This window comes from Nicotiana tomentosiformis, chromosome 2 (assembly GCF_000390325.3).
Source record: "Nicotiana tomentosiformis chromosome 2, ASM39032v3, whole genome shotgun sequence".
NCBI classification, from domain to species: Eukaryota; Viridiplantae; Streptophyta; class Magnoliopsida; order Solanales; family Solanaceae; genus Nicotiana; species Nicotiana tomentosiformis.
Window position 1 is genome coordinate 194174668 of NC_090813.1, and position 17756 is coordinate 194192423.

Consider the following 17756-nt stretch of genomic DNA (forward strand, 5'->3'; position numbering starts at 1 on the left):
AATCATAAATAAATTCACAATATCTTATTTCCTTATATCACCGCGGGAGCCTTCACATTTAATTTTAAAGAAATCATTTTTTCCCGAAATATCATCCCGCGTTTTAGCCACCTTATCACTTCGCATGACTTCTAATAGTTCCCCTACTAGCCACGCATTTCAAGCCATCCTTATCTCACCGCATGCGTTTCAACACCCTGACCTTATATCACCGCATGACTTCTAGTAGTTCCCCTACTAGCCACATGTTTCAAGCCACCCTTATCTCACCGCATGCGTATCAATATCCCAATATTTAATCGCACTTCAAGTTCCCAAATATCACAGCATAATACAACTTGCACCTCAAGTACCCAAATATTACAACATTTCACAAATTGGACATCAAGTGCTCAAATCTTACAACATATCACAATTTGCACATCAAGTGCTCAAATCTTACAGCATATCACAAATTGCACATCAAGTGCTCAAATCTTACAACATATCACAAATTGCACATCAAGTGCCCAAATATTACAACTTGCCACAGAAATCAACAATACATTATTTTTCACAATAAGGAGCCACGACTCGATCATAATGTGCACAACATCTTAACAAAATATTCGGGAGTGCACAACTCAACCGAATAATATTTCACAATTTGGCACTTTGCCTCAATATGATTCACGGCCTTTATAATTCAATACCAAATTTTTAACAACGTGAACTGAAGAGTAATTCATCTTATTAACTAAATTTTCCATTTTAATTATTTGTAGGTAACATCAATAATGAAAGTGTTTTCCATAAAAATGGCAACTCAAACAAACACAGAGTTCACATAAAAGTCAAGTGACAATCACACCAAATTATCATATAAAAATAAGCAAACAAAGAATGAGGCATGACAAATAATGGATTTAATAAGTTACAACAATTTTCCAACTAAATACTTAAGGGCGTCTACAAATTTCAACCGATATAATTTGCACATTTAAACCAAGTACGTACTCGTCACCTCGCGTACATGGTTTTCAATTACACAATTTTCACATAAGACTCAATGCCTAAGGGGTAATTCCCCCACTCGAGGTTAGGCAAGATACTTACCTTTTTGAAGTTATGCCGATATTCCAAAATCGCCTTCTTGCTTGAATTGGCTTCCGAACCGCTCAAATCTATTCAAATCAGTTGTATAATTTCATTAAAATTCATCAGAAATAATTTTGGATAATAAAACGTCGACTTAAAAATTTATTCCAAAAAGTCAACGCGTGCCCGCTTCTCGGAACCCGATAAAATTTTCACGAAATTCGAACACACATTCCGATATGAGTTCAACCATACCAATTTATTGAATTCCAATAACAATTCGACCTCCAAATCTTAAATTTGTGGTTTATGAAGTTTCTACAATTTTTCCCAAATTTTCATCTCAAAGTAATAATTAAATGATGAAATCAGTGATATATTCATGTATAATAACCAAATCCGAGTTAGAATCACTTACCCGATGAATTTCTTGAAAAACCCACGAAAACTCGTCTCAAACCGAGCTCCCAAAGTCTAAAAATAAAATAATAACCTAAACCTCGAATATATAGTACATCCTCTGAACTTCCAATGTGCGGTCCGCACAAAAATGGTGCGGCCGCACATCCTCAGCTCCTGCGGTCGCACAAAAATGGTGCGGCTGCACTCTCTTGGAACTTCACTGTCAGGATTTAGTATTTTGGCCATAACTTTCTCTACAGATGTCCAAATTATGATTTCTTTACTTTTCTGGAAACTAGACACGAAGGGCTACAACTTTCATTTTTGAATTATCTCAAATTTCCTTGGATATCAAAAGATATGAGCTTCTGAAGTCGGACAAGCGAATCTGAGAGTTCTTGAGTGCGTCCACACACAAAATTGTGCGGTCCGCGCACTCCACTGCGGACTGGAGTGCGGCCGTACCAAAATTGTGTGGTCCGCACAATTCCCCTGAGGTCCGCACTTCCCTTTTTCCTCAGCACTCCCGAAACTCATCCGGAACCTCCTGGACACAAACCATATATGAATTTCAATCATAAAACACGTTACGGACCTGCTCGCGCACTCAAAACACTGAAAAAAGGTCGTCTTGACCCGATATTGACCATGGTCAAAGTTCCAAATTTCTTAACTTTATTAACCTCTCAACCAATACCCAAAATATACACCCAAGCCCCTCGGGACCTCAACCAAATATACCAGCACATCCAAAATGCAATACGAACTTAGTGGAGGCTGCGGCCAAATATGCGCACCTGCGTAAAATCATTAATTCCCCCCAACTTCGCACATGCGCTCCATATTCGCATCTGCGACCACGCAGGTGCGGAAAAGACCTCGCACCTACGGACATTGGCTGACCTCCTCACTTCCGTTTCTGCGGGCACCTATCAGCATCTGCGGACCCGCAGATGCAACCTCCCCTACGCACCTGCGAACCCAGCCTACCTCAATATTATTCGCACTTGCGAAGTCCCGCGCACGCCTGCGACCTCGCACTCGCGGCTCCCCCTCCTCTGGTGCGGAAATACTAGTACCAGCACCTTCAACTGCTTTTTCCAACTTCAAACAATCCGTTAACCACTTGGACTCACCCCGAGCCCCTCGGGACCTCAACCAAATATACCAACAAGTCACATATCAACATACGAATTTAGTCGAACCTTCAAAATACTCAAAACAACATCAAAACACCAAATTGCCCTCGGATTCAAGCCTAAGAACTTCTAAACTTCCAAATTCGACAACCGATGCCGAAACCAAAAAACCACGTCCGAATGACCTCAAATTTTTCACACACGTCACAAATGACACCACGAACTTACTCCAACTTCCAGAAATCCATTCCGATCCCGATATCAAATTTTCCACAGCCGACCGAAATCGCCAAATTTCCAACTTTCGCCAATTCAAGACTAATTCTACTACGGATCTCCAAATCACAATCCGGACGCGTTCCCAAGTCCAAAATCACCTAACAAAGCTAATGGAACCATCAGAATTCAAATCTGAGATCGTTTACACATAAATCAACATCCGGTTGACTTTTCCAACTTAAGCTTCTACTTTAGAAACTAAGTGTCTCAATCCACTCTAGAACCACTCTGGACCCGAACCAACTAACCCGGTATATCATAATATAGCTGAAAAGCACAAAAGGAAACAGAAATAGGGGAAACGGGGATGTAACTCTCGAAACGACCGGTCAGGTCGTTACACAAACCTTCCACGACCTCCATGTACACTTCGCGAACGCGAGACCATTCTCGAAAACGCATAAGAGGAAACCAGAACTAGAAATATTTGATGCTTCAGTTATAACACCAAGTCAAATTCTAGTTCGTTAACCATCCGGAATCCACCCGAGACCCCGGAGACCTCAACCAAACCTACCACAAGTCCTAATACATCATACGAACTTAGTCGAGCCTTCAAATTTCATCAAACAACGCTAAAAATACGAATTGCACTCCAATCCAAACTTAATGAACTTTGAAACTTCGAACTTCAACAACTGATGTCGAAACCTATCAAATCACATCCAATTAACCTCAAATTTTGCACACAAGTCATATTTGACATTACGGACCTACTCCAACTTTTGGAATTGGAATCTGACCCCGATATCAAAAGGTTAACTCCCCGGTCAAACTTTCAACTTAAAATTTCTATTTTAGCCATTTTAAGCCTAATTTAACTATGGACTTCCAAAATATTTTTCGGACACGCTCCTAAGTCCAAAATCACCATACGGAGCCATTGGAATCATCAAAATCCTATTCCGGAGTCGTTTGCTCAAAAGAGAACTCTCCGGTCAATTCTTTCCATTTAAGCTTCTAAATAAAAATTATTCTTTTAATTTAATTCCGAATCTTTCGAAAATAAAACTAGACCACACCCGCGATTCATAATACACATTACGAAGCTACTCGAGATCTTAAGTCATTGAACAGGGCATAAATTCTTAAAACGACAAGTCGGGTCGTTACATTCTCCACCTCTTAAACATACGTTCATCCTCGAACGTGCCAAGAATCTTTCTGAGGACATTAAATTACTGAGTGTATTCTTACACACCTACTCGCGGGTGATTCTACGTTCCCGCAATTTAACACGGGTCCGACAACACTATCTCAGCTGAGATTATTCCTTTTTGCCCTCCTTTATAAACATTAAAATCAATTCCTTACACTCCAATTAATTTCAAAAGGCCTGATTTTCCATATTAGCACACTGCATTAGTCTCAACCGGCGGTAGCAATTTCGTGCCTACACACATATTATACGTATACCCATAATCACATCTATGTTCATAATTAATTCCATCATCCTTAATTAATATTATTTTAACCAAAATCTCGTTTGAAAATATTTTCAACATTAACAGCAACACGCGATGCATGAAGACCTCATAATTATTTATCTGAATTAACGAGTCGCATGTAACGCCACTTGGGCACTCACCTTATAGGCAAAACTCAATATTTACAGCACGAATATGGCTAAATATGCACAGAAACATATCAAAGAATTATCAAATAGGCCTAACAGGCATGACTCCCTATCAATACAATAGTACAAATTTTTAATTTCACAAAGGGGAATTTAAACACATAAACTTTCATCACAAGGATCTTGTCCTTATATAACTTCCACCGCGGCTTGTAACCCAATTTAAATATTTCACATCATATAAAAATGCGAGAATCTCGTCCTCAACTCTGAATCACAAGTATTTTGCACATTGTGCCAACTGAAATTTTTAATTTCCTTTCTTTCTTCTTTTCAAAAATAATTTCGTAAACATAATGAACTCTCATACCGGTAGGGCATATAATTCATAAAATTGATTTCAATTATTCCGAAATCATATTGAAACCCAATGTAGAGAGTAATAGAAAGTTACATTTGGACCCATAGCTCACAAAAATGTACAAAACAAAATGATACACACGGGCTAACACCATAAAATCTCCTAACAGGGATAAACACGGGAGTGGAGTACAAATTCACTAATCCACCATATATAAGGAGCATGAAAGGAGTTCTCACCTCGATAATCGGAATCGAATCAAAATAAGAATGGTTCTCCTTTTATTATAAACTAAATCATACATGTAACTACACCATCTGGTGTATCGGCATCAGCCAATTCATAGAAATTATATCAACGGGTCGGGCCTCCATCTCTTAGGCACCCTCTACCCACATATCCTCCACCCCTAACTGGCTATGCACGTGGAGTATTAACTGGAATAAAGCTTGTAGCTTGAGTGTTCTGATAAAATTCACCCATCCCAAGTCTGGGACAATTTCTCTTGATGTGACTAGTATCATCACACTGATAATAACCCCTCAGCGGGTTTGACTGCTCATACTGAGTCTTTGCCGGATAACTGGAATAACCACTATAAGAATCTTGTGTCGGTGGTGCACTATAAGAACTTACTGGAGCACCCCGAGTAATCTGATGTGCGGACTGAGCTGGCCGACTGCTCGAGCCTCCGCCATATTGGGTCATAGCTGAAGAGTAAAATCCACTGAATCCTCCAGCGTTTCGAGACATTTTGGTCTCTTTAGACTCATTTTCCTCACTTCGAACACGTTCTAACATCCTGGCAATCTCTACTACTTGCTGAAATAGAATGTCAGTCTACAATTCTCGAGCCATGATTATTTTAAAATCATAATCGAGTCCTTCAATAAATCTGCGAACTTGCTCTCTAACTGTAGGAACCAAGATAGGTGTATGACGGAATAACTCACTGAACCTGATAGCATATTCTGACACCATCATGGTGCCCTGACGCAACAGTTCAAACTTTGTGCGACACGCATCCCGGAGAGTCTGAGGAACAAACTCTTTCAAAACATCTCTGAAAATTGAGTCCAAGTTGGTAGTGTTGCATCGACTGGTCTATCCTTTTCATAAACTTACCACTATTGATACGACGCTCCTGACAGCTGAAATGTAGTAAAGGAAACTCCGCTCACTTCTACAATACCCATGGTACGGAGAATACGGTGGCACTTTTCTAGAAATCCCTAGGCATCCCCGGCAGGTGTGCCACTAAAGTAGGTTGACTATATATCTTAAACCTCTCAAGCCCCTTTTGTTCTTCTTTTAATGCCTCTGGCCTGACCTCAGACAGGATCGGAATAACAGGTTGTACCGGCACCACACCCAGAACCTGACCAATGTAGACATGTTGCTCTGTAGTACGGGCGGTAGGAGTCTGAGCTCCTCCCCCAATCTGTAAAATATTTGGTGCAACGGAGATCAACCCTACTTAAGTTAATGTACCAAACATGTTCAGGGACTGTGCTAAAGTATCTTGAAGTCCGGGGGTAATAACAAGTGCTTCTGGTACCTGTCCCCCAAACCGGAGCTACTGGCGGCTCCTCAATTGCTACTCTGACAGGTGCTCTAGCTGCGACATGTCCCCTTTCTCGGCCTCTACCTCGGCTTCTACCTCGGCCCCAGCCTCTTACGGCTCTAGCAGTATGCGCGGGTGTTTTCTCAGCTGACCCGGTAGAACGTGTCCTCACCATTTGTGAGATAATAGAGATACAAAGGCTCAAATTCCAAAATCAACAAATTCCACACGACAGGAATAAACGAAGATAAGTACAGACCATCTCCGTACCGATCCGTAAGACTCTACTAGACTCATTCGTGACTCGTAGAACCTATGAACTTAGAGCTCTGATACCAACTTGTCATGACCCAAAAATTCCACCGCAGACGTCGTGATGGCACTTAGTCTCTAAGACTAAGTAAGCCGATTATAATCATAATTCAAGTCTTTTTTTAAGAAAAACATTTAATTTAATACAACCTCCCAAGACTGGTAATACTGAGTCACGAACTCTAACTGAATATATGGAATTATCTCGACGATCGAATATACAGTACTGATCGAATAAGAAATTAACAGTACAATAAAATGGAAAGACTCCAAGGTACTGCGATGACTAAGCAGTCCTACCTTGAATCCTTGCGATCATACTCTAATCTCTGTCCGAATCCGATATCTTTAATACCTGGCTCTGCACAAAAAATGTGCATAAGTGTAGTATGAGCACGCCACGGTCGGTACCCAGTAAGTATCAAGACTAACCTCAGTGGAGTAGTGACGAGGTACAATCAAGACACTCACTAGTCAAATAATCTATGCAATATAATATACAAAAATAATAGAAAACAAATAGCAGTGATAGCAACACCAATCAACTAGTGATTTAAACAGCAAGGCAACAGGAACACCATAAATATTACTCAAACGAATAATAAACACAGGTACAACCAGTTAATCAAGTCCTTCAAAATATACATATTTTATCTGTAAGTTTTTCAATAAAAGTCTCTAAAATATAATCCTTTCAATAAATATATTTCGAATATACTTCCTTCAAATAAATATCTTTCCATTATAATTCTTTCAAATAAATATCTTTCGAATATAATTCTTTCAAATAAATATCTTCCGAATATAATTCTTTCAAATAAATATCTTCTGAATATAATTCTTTCAAGTAAATATCTTTCAAATATAATTCTTTCAAGTAAATATCTCTCAAATATAATTCGTTCAAGTAAATATCTTTTAAATATACTTCTTTCAAGTAAATATCTTTATAATATAATTCTTTCAAATAAATATCTTTCTAATATAATTCTTTCAAATAAAAGTTACCATGTGACACCTCATTTAACTTTCCTGGCGTGAGAAATATATTCAACATATCATATCAAATGGCACAGCAATACCTTCGTGCACTTGTCTCATTCTCACCCAATATATATATGTAGATCAAATCAATTGGCACGGTAACACCCTTCGTGCATTTATATCTTTCTCACCGTGCATACATATAACAGTACCATCTAGGTGGGAGAAATGCCAATAACAATAAAATAAATAAAGTGGAGGCACACAGGAAGCAACAACGACTACAAGCCACATAGAAAACATAGGTGCACAATAACGTCTCAAGATAAAGGCATGAATGTATACACAACAAAACGATATCACAGTATAATGTATGTCTCCCGTCCTTGCCTGCACGGAAACACCCTTCGTGCCATGAATATATGATAATATAAAAATAATTGCACGGCATCACCCTTCGTGCTTTTACTCTCATCCTCACCTAATAATATAAATGAAATTGCACGGCATCACCCTTCGTGCTTTACACTCTCAATGGCACGGCATCACCATTCGTGTTTTACACTCTCAAATGGCACAGCATCACCCTTCGTGCTTTACACTCTCAAATGGCACGGCATCACCCTTCGTGCTTTACACTCTCAAATGGCACGGCATCACCCTTCGTGCTTTACACTCTCAAATGGTACGGCATCACCCTTCGTGCTTTACACTCTTCCTTACCAAGCACATGTATATCATTAACAAGCAAGGTAGGAAGCATAAATAACATCAAGGAGAGTGTTTAAACCACAACACAATGCAACAATTCATATCACAATTTGCCACTGACCATAACCAAATTCCAAATATGTAGCAGAATCAATAAATTTCTCAACAAATAGCCCAAGGATCTACGCAACGTATATAAAACCTCAAAACAATCAACAGATATGGAAAATACTCAGTATAGGGCAACGCCTTCATTAATCTAAATCCTTAATAATTATATATAAACACCTCTTCTTAAGCTTATTTAATTAATTATTTGTAAATGGAAAATCCATAATGAAATTAATTATCAATAAATATCAAATCATCAATTCACGGAATCCACATAAATATACAAGTAATAATCACATCAAATTGTCATATAAAAATAAATTCAACAAACACGAATTGAGGTATGGCAAAAAAAATGATTTAATAAATGCCAACAATTATCCAATTTACTACACAATATGCCTAAGACCTTAACCCAATATATTTTGCACATATAAGCATGAGTACGTACTCGTCACCTCGCGTACACGGCTTTTCATATTTCACAAATGGCACATAAGACTCGATGCCTAAAGGAAAATTCTCCCACTCAAGGTTAGGCTAGATACTTACCTTTTTTAAGTTATGCCGATATTCCAAAATCTCCTTCTTGCTTGAATTGACCTCCGGACAGCTCAAATCTATCCAAATTAATTGTACAACTTCATTAAAATTCATCAAAAATAATTTCGGATAATAAAACGTCGACTTAAAATTTTATTCTAAAAAGTCAACCAAAGTCAACGCGGGACCCGCCTCTCGGAACCCGACATAAATTTCATGACATCCGAACACCCATTCCGATATGAGTTCAACCATACCAATTTTACCAAATTCCAACATCAATTCGACCCTCAAATCTTTAATTTAAACCAAGAGGGTTTTTCTAAATCTTCCAACTTAAATCACCAATTAAATGTTAAAAACAACCATGGATTCGGGAAATTTGACCAAAATTGAGTTAAGAGCACTTACCCCATTGTTTTTCTTGAAAATCTCCTGAACATCGCCTCTTCCCGAGCTCCAATTCGTCAAAAATAGAAAATGGGACGAAGTCCCATTTTCAGAACTTGAACTTTCTGCCCAGCGATTCCTTCTTCGCGAACGCGGCCACTGCCTCGCGTTCGCAAAGCACAATTTTTGTTCTGCCCAAATTCCTCCTTCGCGAACGCGGCATCTACCTCGCTTTCGCGAAGCACAAGTGCTACAGTCCCAAAATCCTTCTACGCGAACGCGATCAACCACTCGCGAACGTGGACCTTTACTGATCCCTGTCATCGTGAACACGACCTCACCTCCGCGAATGCGTAGAACAAATGTAGGGGGTCCCCAATTGCCTCTTCTCTTCTTCGCGAACGCGTCACCCATCTCGCGTTCGCAGTGCACTCTCCTCTCAAACCTTCGCGAATGCATCCTCTTCTTCGCGAACGCGAAGAACAAACCTTCCACGGCCTCCATGTACACTTTGAGAATGCGAGACCATTCTCGTGAACGCGTAAGAAGAAACCAGAACCAGCAAAATTTGATGCTTCAGTTATAACACCAAGTCAAATTCTAGTCCGTTAACCATCCGGAATCCACCCGAGACCCCCGGGACCTCAACCAAACCTACCAACAAGTACTAATACATCATACGAACTTAGTCGAGCCTTCAAATCTCATCAAACAACGCTAAAAATATGAATCGCACTCCAATCCAAACTTAATGAACTTTGAAACTTCAAACTTCAACAACCGATGCCGAAACCTATCAAATTACGTCTGATTGACCTCAAATTTTGCGCACAAGTCATATTTGACATTAAGGACGTACTCCAACTTTCGGAATTGGAATACAACCCCGATATCAAAAGGTCAACTCCCCGGTCAAACTTCCAACTTAAAATTTCTATTTTAGCCATTTCAAGCCTAATTTAACTACGGACTTCCAAAATATTTTCCGGATACGCTCTTAAGTCCAAATTACCATACGGAGCTATTGGAATCATCAAAATCCTATTCTGAAGTCGTTTGCTCAAAAGTCAACTCTCCGATCAACTCTTTCCATTTAAGCTTCTAAATAAGAATTGTTCTTTTAATTTAATTCTGAATCTTCCGAAAATCAAACTTGACCACACCTGCGGGTCATAATGCACATTACGAAGCTGCTCGAGACCTTAAGTTACTGAACGAGACGTAAATTCTTAAAACGACAAGTCGGGTCGTTACATATTCTTTGATATATATATGAGTCTTTGAAATATATTTGAGCATTTGATTTAAGTGTGTGGATTCAACTTACTCTTTTGTTCTTGTTGTAAGGGCACATGGTTTCACAAGGGATAGGTAACATTATTAGACTTCTCTCTATGATGTTGGGTGTTCAAGCCATGAGTGCATTGTGACATTGAGTTGGTTTTTGAGGCTAGGATTGTTAGGAGCATGTTGTCTTTGTTGTGAATATTAGTGAAGTATGGCATAAGAAAAGGGAAGTGTATGTGATTGCACATGCTAAAGGTTAATTGTTGCTATAAACCATGGTCATTGGTATAGTGTGCCTCAATTGTGTAAAAACAAAGTGCTCAAGGATAGTGTGAATTGTTGGTTGACACGAGGACGAACAACGTTTAAGTGTGGGGTAGTGATGTTTGGCTATAATTATATATTTTTAGTGCATTACTTACCTTACATTTAGGTACTTTAATGCTAAATTATACTATATTTGTGTTTAATTGAGTTTATTTTATATGTAGATACGTTGAATACGAAATTGGAAGCAAAGTAGATATTTTATGTATATTTTTATGCACTACAAGAATGACTTGTGATTATTTGATGATGAAAAATATTATGATGTCATGATTGGTGATGATTGAAGACAAAATTATTTAAATGATCCAAGTGAGAAATTGACGTGACAACAATTGGAAAGCAAAGGAAAAGAATTGCAAAAGTTAGGCAGAAATCAAATTGAAAACGAAGCAAAGGCAGCAGGCGAGGCGAGAAAATTTCCTTGCGTTTGAGCGCGCAACGCGCGGGTTGACGTGAGGTGCTTCGCGCGTTTCGCGTGGCGACGCATGGTTTGGGTTTTAAGTCCATTTTGTCTCCTTTTTGATTTTGGACATGATTATTCCGCCTAGGCTTTTATCCTATACCTATAAATATTCCTTAAACACAATTTTTAGAGAAGGGGAGACCGACTTTGGAGAGACTTTAGACGAAGGGAGAGCACGGAGCAGCCGTGGAGGCCGGAATTCATCAGATTCCATCTTTCTTGCATCAAATTTAGTAATCTTTACTTTTTCTTGATGATTTATTATTTTGCTACCATGTCTATGTGGAGCTAAACTTCACGTTCTAGGGTTGTGGTTGTCATGAATATTGAAGTTTATTAATTATATTACCATTAATTCGAGTTATCATCTTTGGTTGTTTCTCTAATTCTGTGCATAAATGCTTAATTGTTTGGCCAACAGTTGAGTTCTATTTACTATATATGCTATGCTTGGGAAAGCCATGTTTACATTAGAGTAGAATTGGAGAGAGGTTGTTTCTGAACCCGTGGCTCGGGGAAAGATTTCGCGGTTAGGATAGGAATATACCTAACAGTCTTGCTTAGTTGAATACCGTATTATATTCATTCATGATAGATTCAAGACCATAAGAATATATGGTTGATATATTATGGATAGACGGATAATATTGTGGGAACATGCTATTTATATAAACGATCTGGTCAACTAGAAATCATAGATAATTTGGATTAACAGGTGTAATTATGAACTCAATAGGATTGATAAACCGATCACAACCCTGGAATTTATATCTCCCTTGGTTACGTGTTTAAATTTCGCAATAGTAGTTGTAATAGAAAAGTTAAACTTTAGATCATCTTGGACAGTAAATTGATTTTAGTTTGCTTTTAACGGTTAATCTAAGTCTCTGTGGGTTCGACATCCGTCTTTCGAGTCACTTTATTACTTTACGGTCACGTATACTTGGGGAACGAACAAATACCAAGAAATGTGTGCCTCCTCTAGGATCTTTTCCCTCAACCCATTCACATTAGGAACATATAGACGACCCTGGAGTCACAGAACACCATATTCGCTGATAGTAACCTCCTTGGAACCACCCCGTAGTACCGTCTCTCAAAGAACCGACAAGTGTGGATCATCAAACTAGCGAGCCTTGATACGCTCAAATAGTGAAGATTGGGCAGCAACACATGCAAGAACTCGGCTGGGCTCTGAAATATCCAGCCTTACAAGTCTGTTAGCCAAGGATTGGATGTCTAAAGCTAATGGCATCTCCTCTGCTGAAATGAAGGCCAAACTACCTATATTCTCCGCCTTTCTGCTCAAGGCGTCTCTAACTACGTTTGCATTGCCCGGATGATAAAGGATAGTAATATCATAATCTTTTAGTAACTCAAGCCACCTGCACTGCTTCAAATTTAGATCCCTCTATTTGAACAAATGATGCAAGCTGTGATGACCTCACAGGACACCCCATAAAGATAATGCCTCCAGATTTTAAGAGCGTGAACAATCGCAACCAACTCTAAATCATGTACCGGGTAATTATTCTCGTGGGGATTCAGTTAATGTGAAACATATGCAATAACTCGCCCCTCCTGCATCAATACACAGCCCAAACCAATGCGTGAAGCATCGCAATAAACAGTATACATCCCTGAACCGGAAGGCAACACTAACACCGGTGTTGAAGTCAATGTCGTCTTGAGCTTCTGAAAGCTCACCTCACAATCATCGGACCATCAGAATGGAGCACCCTTCTAGGTTAACCTAGTCAAAGGTGTTGCAATAGATGAAAAGCCAGCTTTCCACAAATCGACGATAATAACATGCTAACCCTAGGAAACTCCTGATCTCCGTCATCGTAGTAGGACGATTCCAACTCTGAAATGCCTCGATCTTTTGGGAATCAACTTTAATACCCTCACCCGATACAATATGCCCCAAGAATGCTACAGAGTCTAGCCAAAACTCACACTTGGAGAACTTAGCATATAGTTTTTGTTCCCGCAAGGTCTGAAGCACCACTCTCATATGCTGCTCATGCTCCTCCTTACTGTGAGAGTAGATCAAAATGTCATCAATGAAGACAATGACAAATGAATCAATATGTGGCCTGAACACCATGTTCATCAAATCCATAAACGTTGTCGGGGAATTATTCAAACCGAAGGACATTACCAGAAACTCATAATGGCCATACCTAGTCCGAAAAGCAATATTCGAAACATCTGAATCCTGAATCTTCAACTGATAGTACCCCGATCTCAAGTCGATTTAGAGAACACCCTAGCACCCTCCAACTGGTCAAACAAACCATCAATACGTGGCAACGGGTACTTGTTCTTAATGGTAACTTTGTTCAATTGGCAATAATCAATACACATCCGCATATTCCCATCCTTCTTCTTCACAAATAATACCGGTGCACCCCAAGGCGATACACTCGGTCTGACGAACCCTTTTGCTAGTAACTCCTTAGGCTGCTCTTTTAACTCCTTCAACACTTTCGGAGCCATGCGGTACGGTGGGATAGATATAGGCTGGGTATCTGGAGTCAAGTCGATATAGAAATCAATATCATGATATGGTGGCATGCCTGGAAGATCTGAAGGAAATACATCGGAGAACTCCCGGACTACAGGCACTGAATCAATCGCCAGAGTCTCTGTAGTAGTGTCCCGTACATAGGCCAGATAAGCCAAACAACCCTTCTCGACCATGTGTTAAGCCTTTAGAAAGGAAATAACCTGATTAGATGCACTGACAGACGAACCCTTCCACTCCAACAAAGGCAACTCTGGCATCGCAAGATAACAGTCTTGGCATGGCAATCTAGGATGGCATGATACGGAGATAACCAGTCCATGCCCAGGATAATCTCAAAGTCGGTCATCTCAAGCAGTAGAAGATCTGCTCTAGTTTCATAACCACAGAAAGTAATAATACAGGACCGGTAGATACGATCCACAAGAACAGAATCGCCCACAGGAGTGGACACATAAACAAGAGTATCCAAGGACTCACGAGAAACACCCAGGAAATAAGCAAATAGAGATGACACATAGGAATATGTAGACCCTGGATCAAATAATACTGAGGCATCACTGCCGCTAACAGAAATAATACATGTGATCACGGCATCTAGGGCCTCTACATCTGGCCTACATGGAAAAGCATAGAACCGAGATGGAGCGCCACCTGATTGGCCTCCACCTGGATGGCCTCCACCTCTAGGACGGCCCCTACCCACCTGCCCTCCGCCTCTAGGTGGCCAGACGACTGGTGGAGCAACTAGTGTTGTAATCATAGGTTGTTGACCCTGCTGCATTGCCCTACCCCGAAGCCTGGGGCATAACCTCCGCACATGACTAAGATCTCCGCACTGGAAACAACCTCTCGGTACGGTGGGCTGCTGACCTGAAGTCTGGCCATGATGACCTGAATACCAACCGGAGGAACCCTGAATAGCTGGAGGGCGGTAAGAACTTTCTGACATAGCACTGAAATAAGGCCGCACTAGAGCACCCCGAGGAGGCGACGGTGCTGGGTATGAGGTCCTGCTGGACTGACCTCTCACGAACTGACCTCTACCCCCAGCCGGGGCACCTTTGAACTCTCCCGAATATCGAAACCGCTTATCCCTCGTAGCCTGCTCTCGGCTACGCTGACGCACACTCTCGATCCTCCAAGATATCTCTACAACCAACTCATAAGAAGTCCCTATCTCAACCTCCCGGACCATAGTATCCTAAACACCAGTGTGCAAACCCGCAACAAACCTTCGTAGTCTCTATGCATCAGTAGGAAGTATCATAAGTGCATGGCGAGACAACTCGGAGAATCTCGCCTCATAGTCGGTCACTGACATCTGACCCTATTGGAACTGCTCGAACTAAAACCGCAACTCTTCCCTCTGGGAGGGTGGAATATACCTATCCAGGAATATTTGGGTGAACCTATCCCAAGTCATGGGAAGAGAATCTGCTGGTCTGCCAAAAAGATAGGACTGCCACCATCTACGGGCCCTGCCTTCCAGCTGAAAAGTAGCAAAGTCTACCCCATGGAACTCCAATATCCTCATATTGTGCAGTTTGTCCCTGCACCGATCAACAAAGTCCTGGGGATCCTCATGTCGCTCACCCCCAAAAATAGGAGGATGTAGCCTAGTCCATCTGTCCAATAGCTTCTGCGGCTCACCGGCCGCAACTGGTCTGGGCTCAGGTGTAGCTGCTGCCACTGGCTGAGCTCCTCCTATGGGTAATGCGCCCTGAGTCCGATATACAGCAGTTGCATGCCCATGAGCCTGTACGATAGGGGTATGTGCTCCCCCTCCTACTTGTGATGTGGCTGGGTCTGCCGGAAATAAATCGGCCTGAGTCATAGTATCCATGAATCGCAGCATACGGCCCATGCCCTCCTGGAATCCCGGTGCGGACGTGAAATCCACTGGAGCTGGCTCTGCCACAGGCACCTTACCCTACTCCTCAACGATAGGATCCTCTACTGGATCCACTAGTGGCATAGCTGGAGCAACCCTGGGACGTCCTCATCCCCTACCACAAGCTAGAGCCCTCTCTCAACCTCTGCCTCTACCTCGAGTAATAGGGGGAGCAGCTCTTCCCTGGTCTAGAACCTCCGTAGAGCGCGTTCTCACCATCTGTGAGAGAATAAGAGAAATATACTTAGTACCACATCAATTGCACGATAGGAGATGAAGAAAGATAGTTTCCTAACACCCTATAGCCTCTCGAAGATAAGTACAGACGTCTCTGTACCGATCCGTAAGATTCTATTAGGCATGCGCATAACTGGTGAGACCGACGTGAACCTAGTGCTCTGATATCGTGTTGTCACGACCCAATTTCACCTATAGGTCGTGGTGGCGCCCATCATCACCGCTAGGCAAGCCAACTAGTGAATTAGACATATTATTCCTCTTTTAATAAGTTTCCGAGCAATTAAACTTTCCTTATTTGCAAGATTCAAGAAAATAAAAGGTTTAAATAAATAAAACCAAAGTAATAATTCAATATTACAATTCTACTAGTGTGTGTGCCAAGACCTGGTGTCACAAGTGTATGGGCATCTAGTAGATTATACAAAATTCTAAATATTGTCTAAACATAAAATGGACAGAATACGAAGAGGGACATTAGGTACTACGGAACGGCTCAAGAAAAGCAGCTCACCACTAGGCCTCGGGATATCGGGGATGCGCACCGGTAGGACCGCCTGATGCACCTGTCTCAGATCCTACACAAAAAGTACAGCAACTGTAGCATGAGTACGTAAACAACGTGTACCCAGTAAGTATCAAGTCTAATCTCGAAAATTAGTGACGAGAGGTCGACTTCGACACTTACTATGGGTCAATAATTATTCAAATAAAATCTTAAATAAATACTAGACGTGTAAATAAATTGAAATCTTCTCAACAAGCAGGAGCAAATAATTCTTTCACAATTATAAAATTTCCAAATAAGTCATTCCTTTTAAAGGTTGTAATCTTACAAGCCACAACAAAATATCAAGACACCAAGTATTATTATTAAGTGCGATTTATCCTGAGGTCGTACGGCCCGATCCAGAGTGACGTGTACACTGCTGAGTGACGTGCGGCACGATCCATGGATGCATCTATCTACTGTTGAGGCGTTCGACCCATTCCACAAGAAGAGAAGGATACTTTATAAGCATTTGACTTAACATGATTAAGGATTTATATACAAAGTAATACAAATTTCATTAACTACCTTTCACAATTTCTCTAACAAGTTCTAATATAATTTAGGCATTTTAATTTAACAAGTATGGTGCAAAAATTCCAAATAGTTCATGCATTGAGTCCTAAAACTACCCGGACATAAGCATAACTAGTAGCTACGTATGGACTCTCGTCACCTCGTACGTACGCAGCCCACACAATTAGAAACAAATATTTATTTACAACACCTATGGGGTAAATTCTCTCATACAAGGTTAGACAAGAGACTTACCTCGTCTCAGAGCTCACTTCTCGGTCGCTATTTCGCGCTAAAGCCTCAATTTGGTGCCGAAAAATCTGAAACTAGTCAAATATTATATAATTTAATCAATACATGCTCAAAAATTCAAAATTAAATTATTAGATTAATTACCTAACCCAAATTGATAGAATTCCTAAAATTCACCCTGGGCCCACGTGCCCGGATTCCGAAAATTTTCGGAGAAAACCGTCACCCATAACCTTAAGAACTCAAAT

General features: G+C 40.6%; 1 protein-coding gene across 1 annotated transcript; it reads right to left on the minus strand.

Annotated features, from left to right (window-relative positions):
• Nucleotides 1-14164: 14164 nt before the first annotated feature.
• On the minus strand, nt 14165-15011 carry LOC138906327 (uncharacterized). The gene is made up of 2 exons (XM_070194864.1): nt 14462-15011; nt 14165-14244 (listed from the first exon to the last, which is right to left on the minus strand). Exons 1-2 carry the CDS (start codon nt 15009-15011, stop codon nt 14165-14167), a joined length of 630 nt encoding a protein of 209 aa, XP_070050965.1.
• Nucleotides 15012-17756: the final 2745 nt, after the last annotated feature.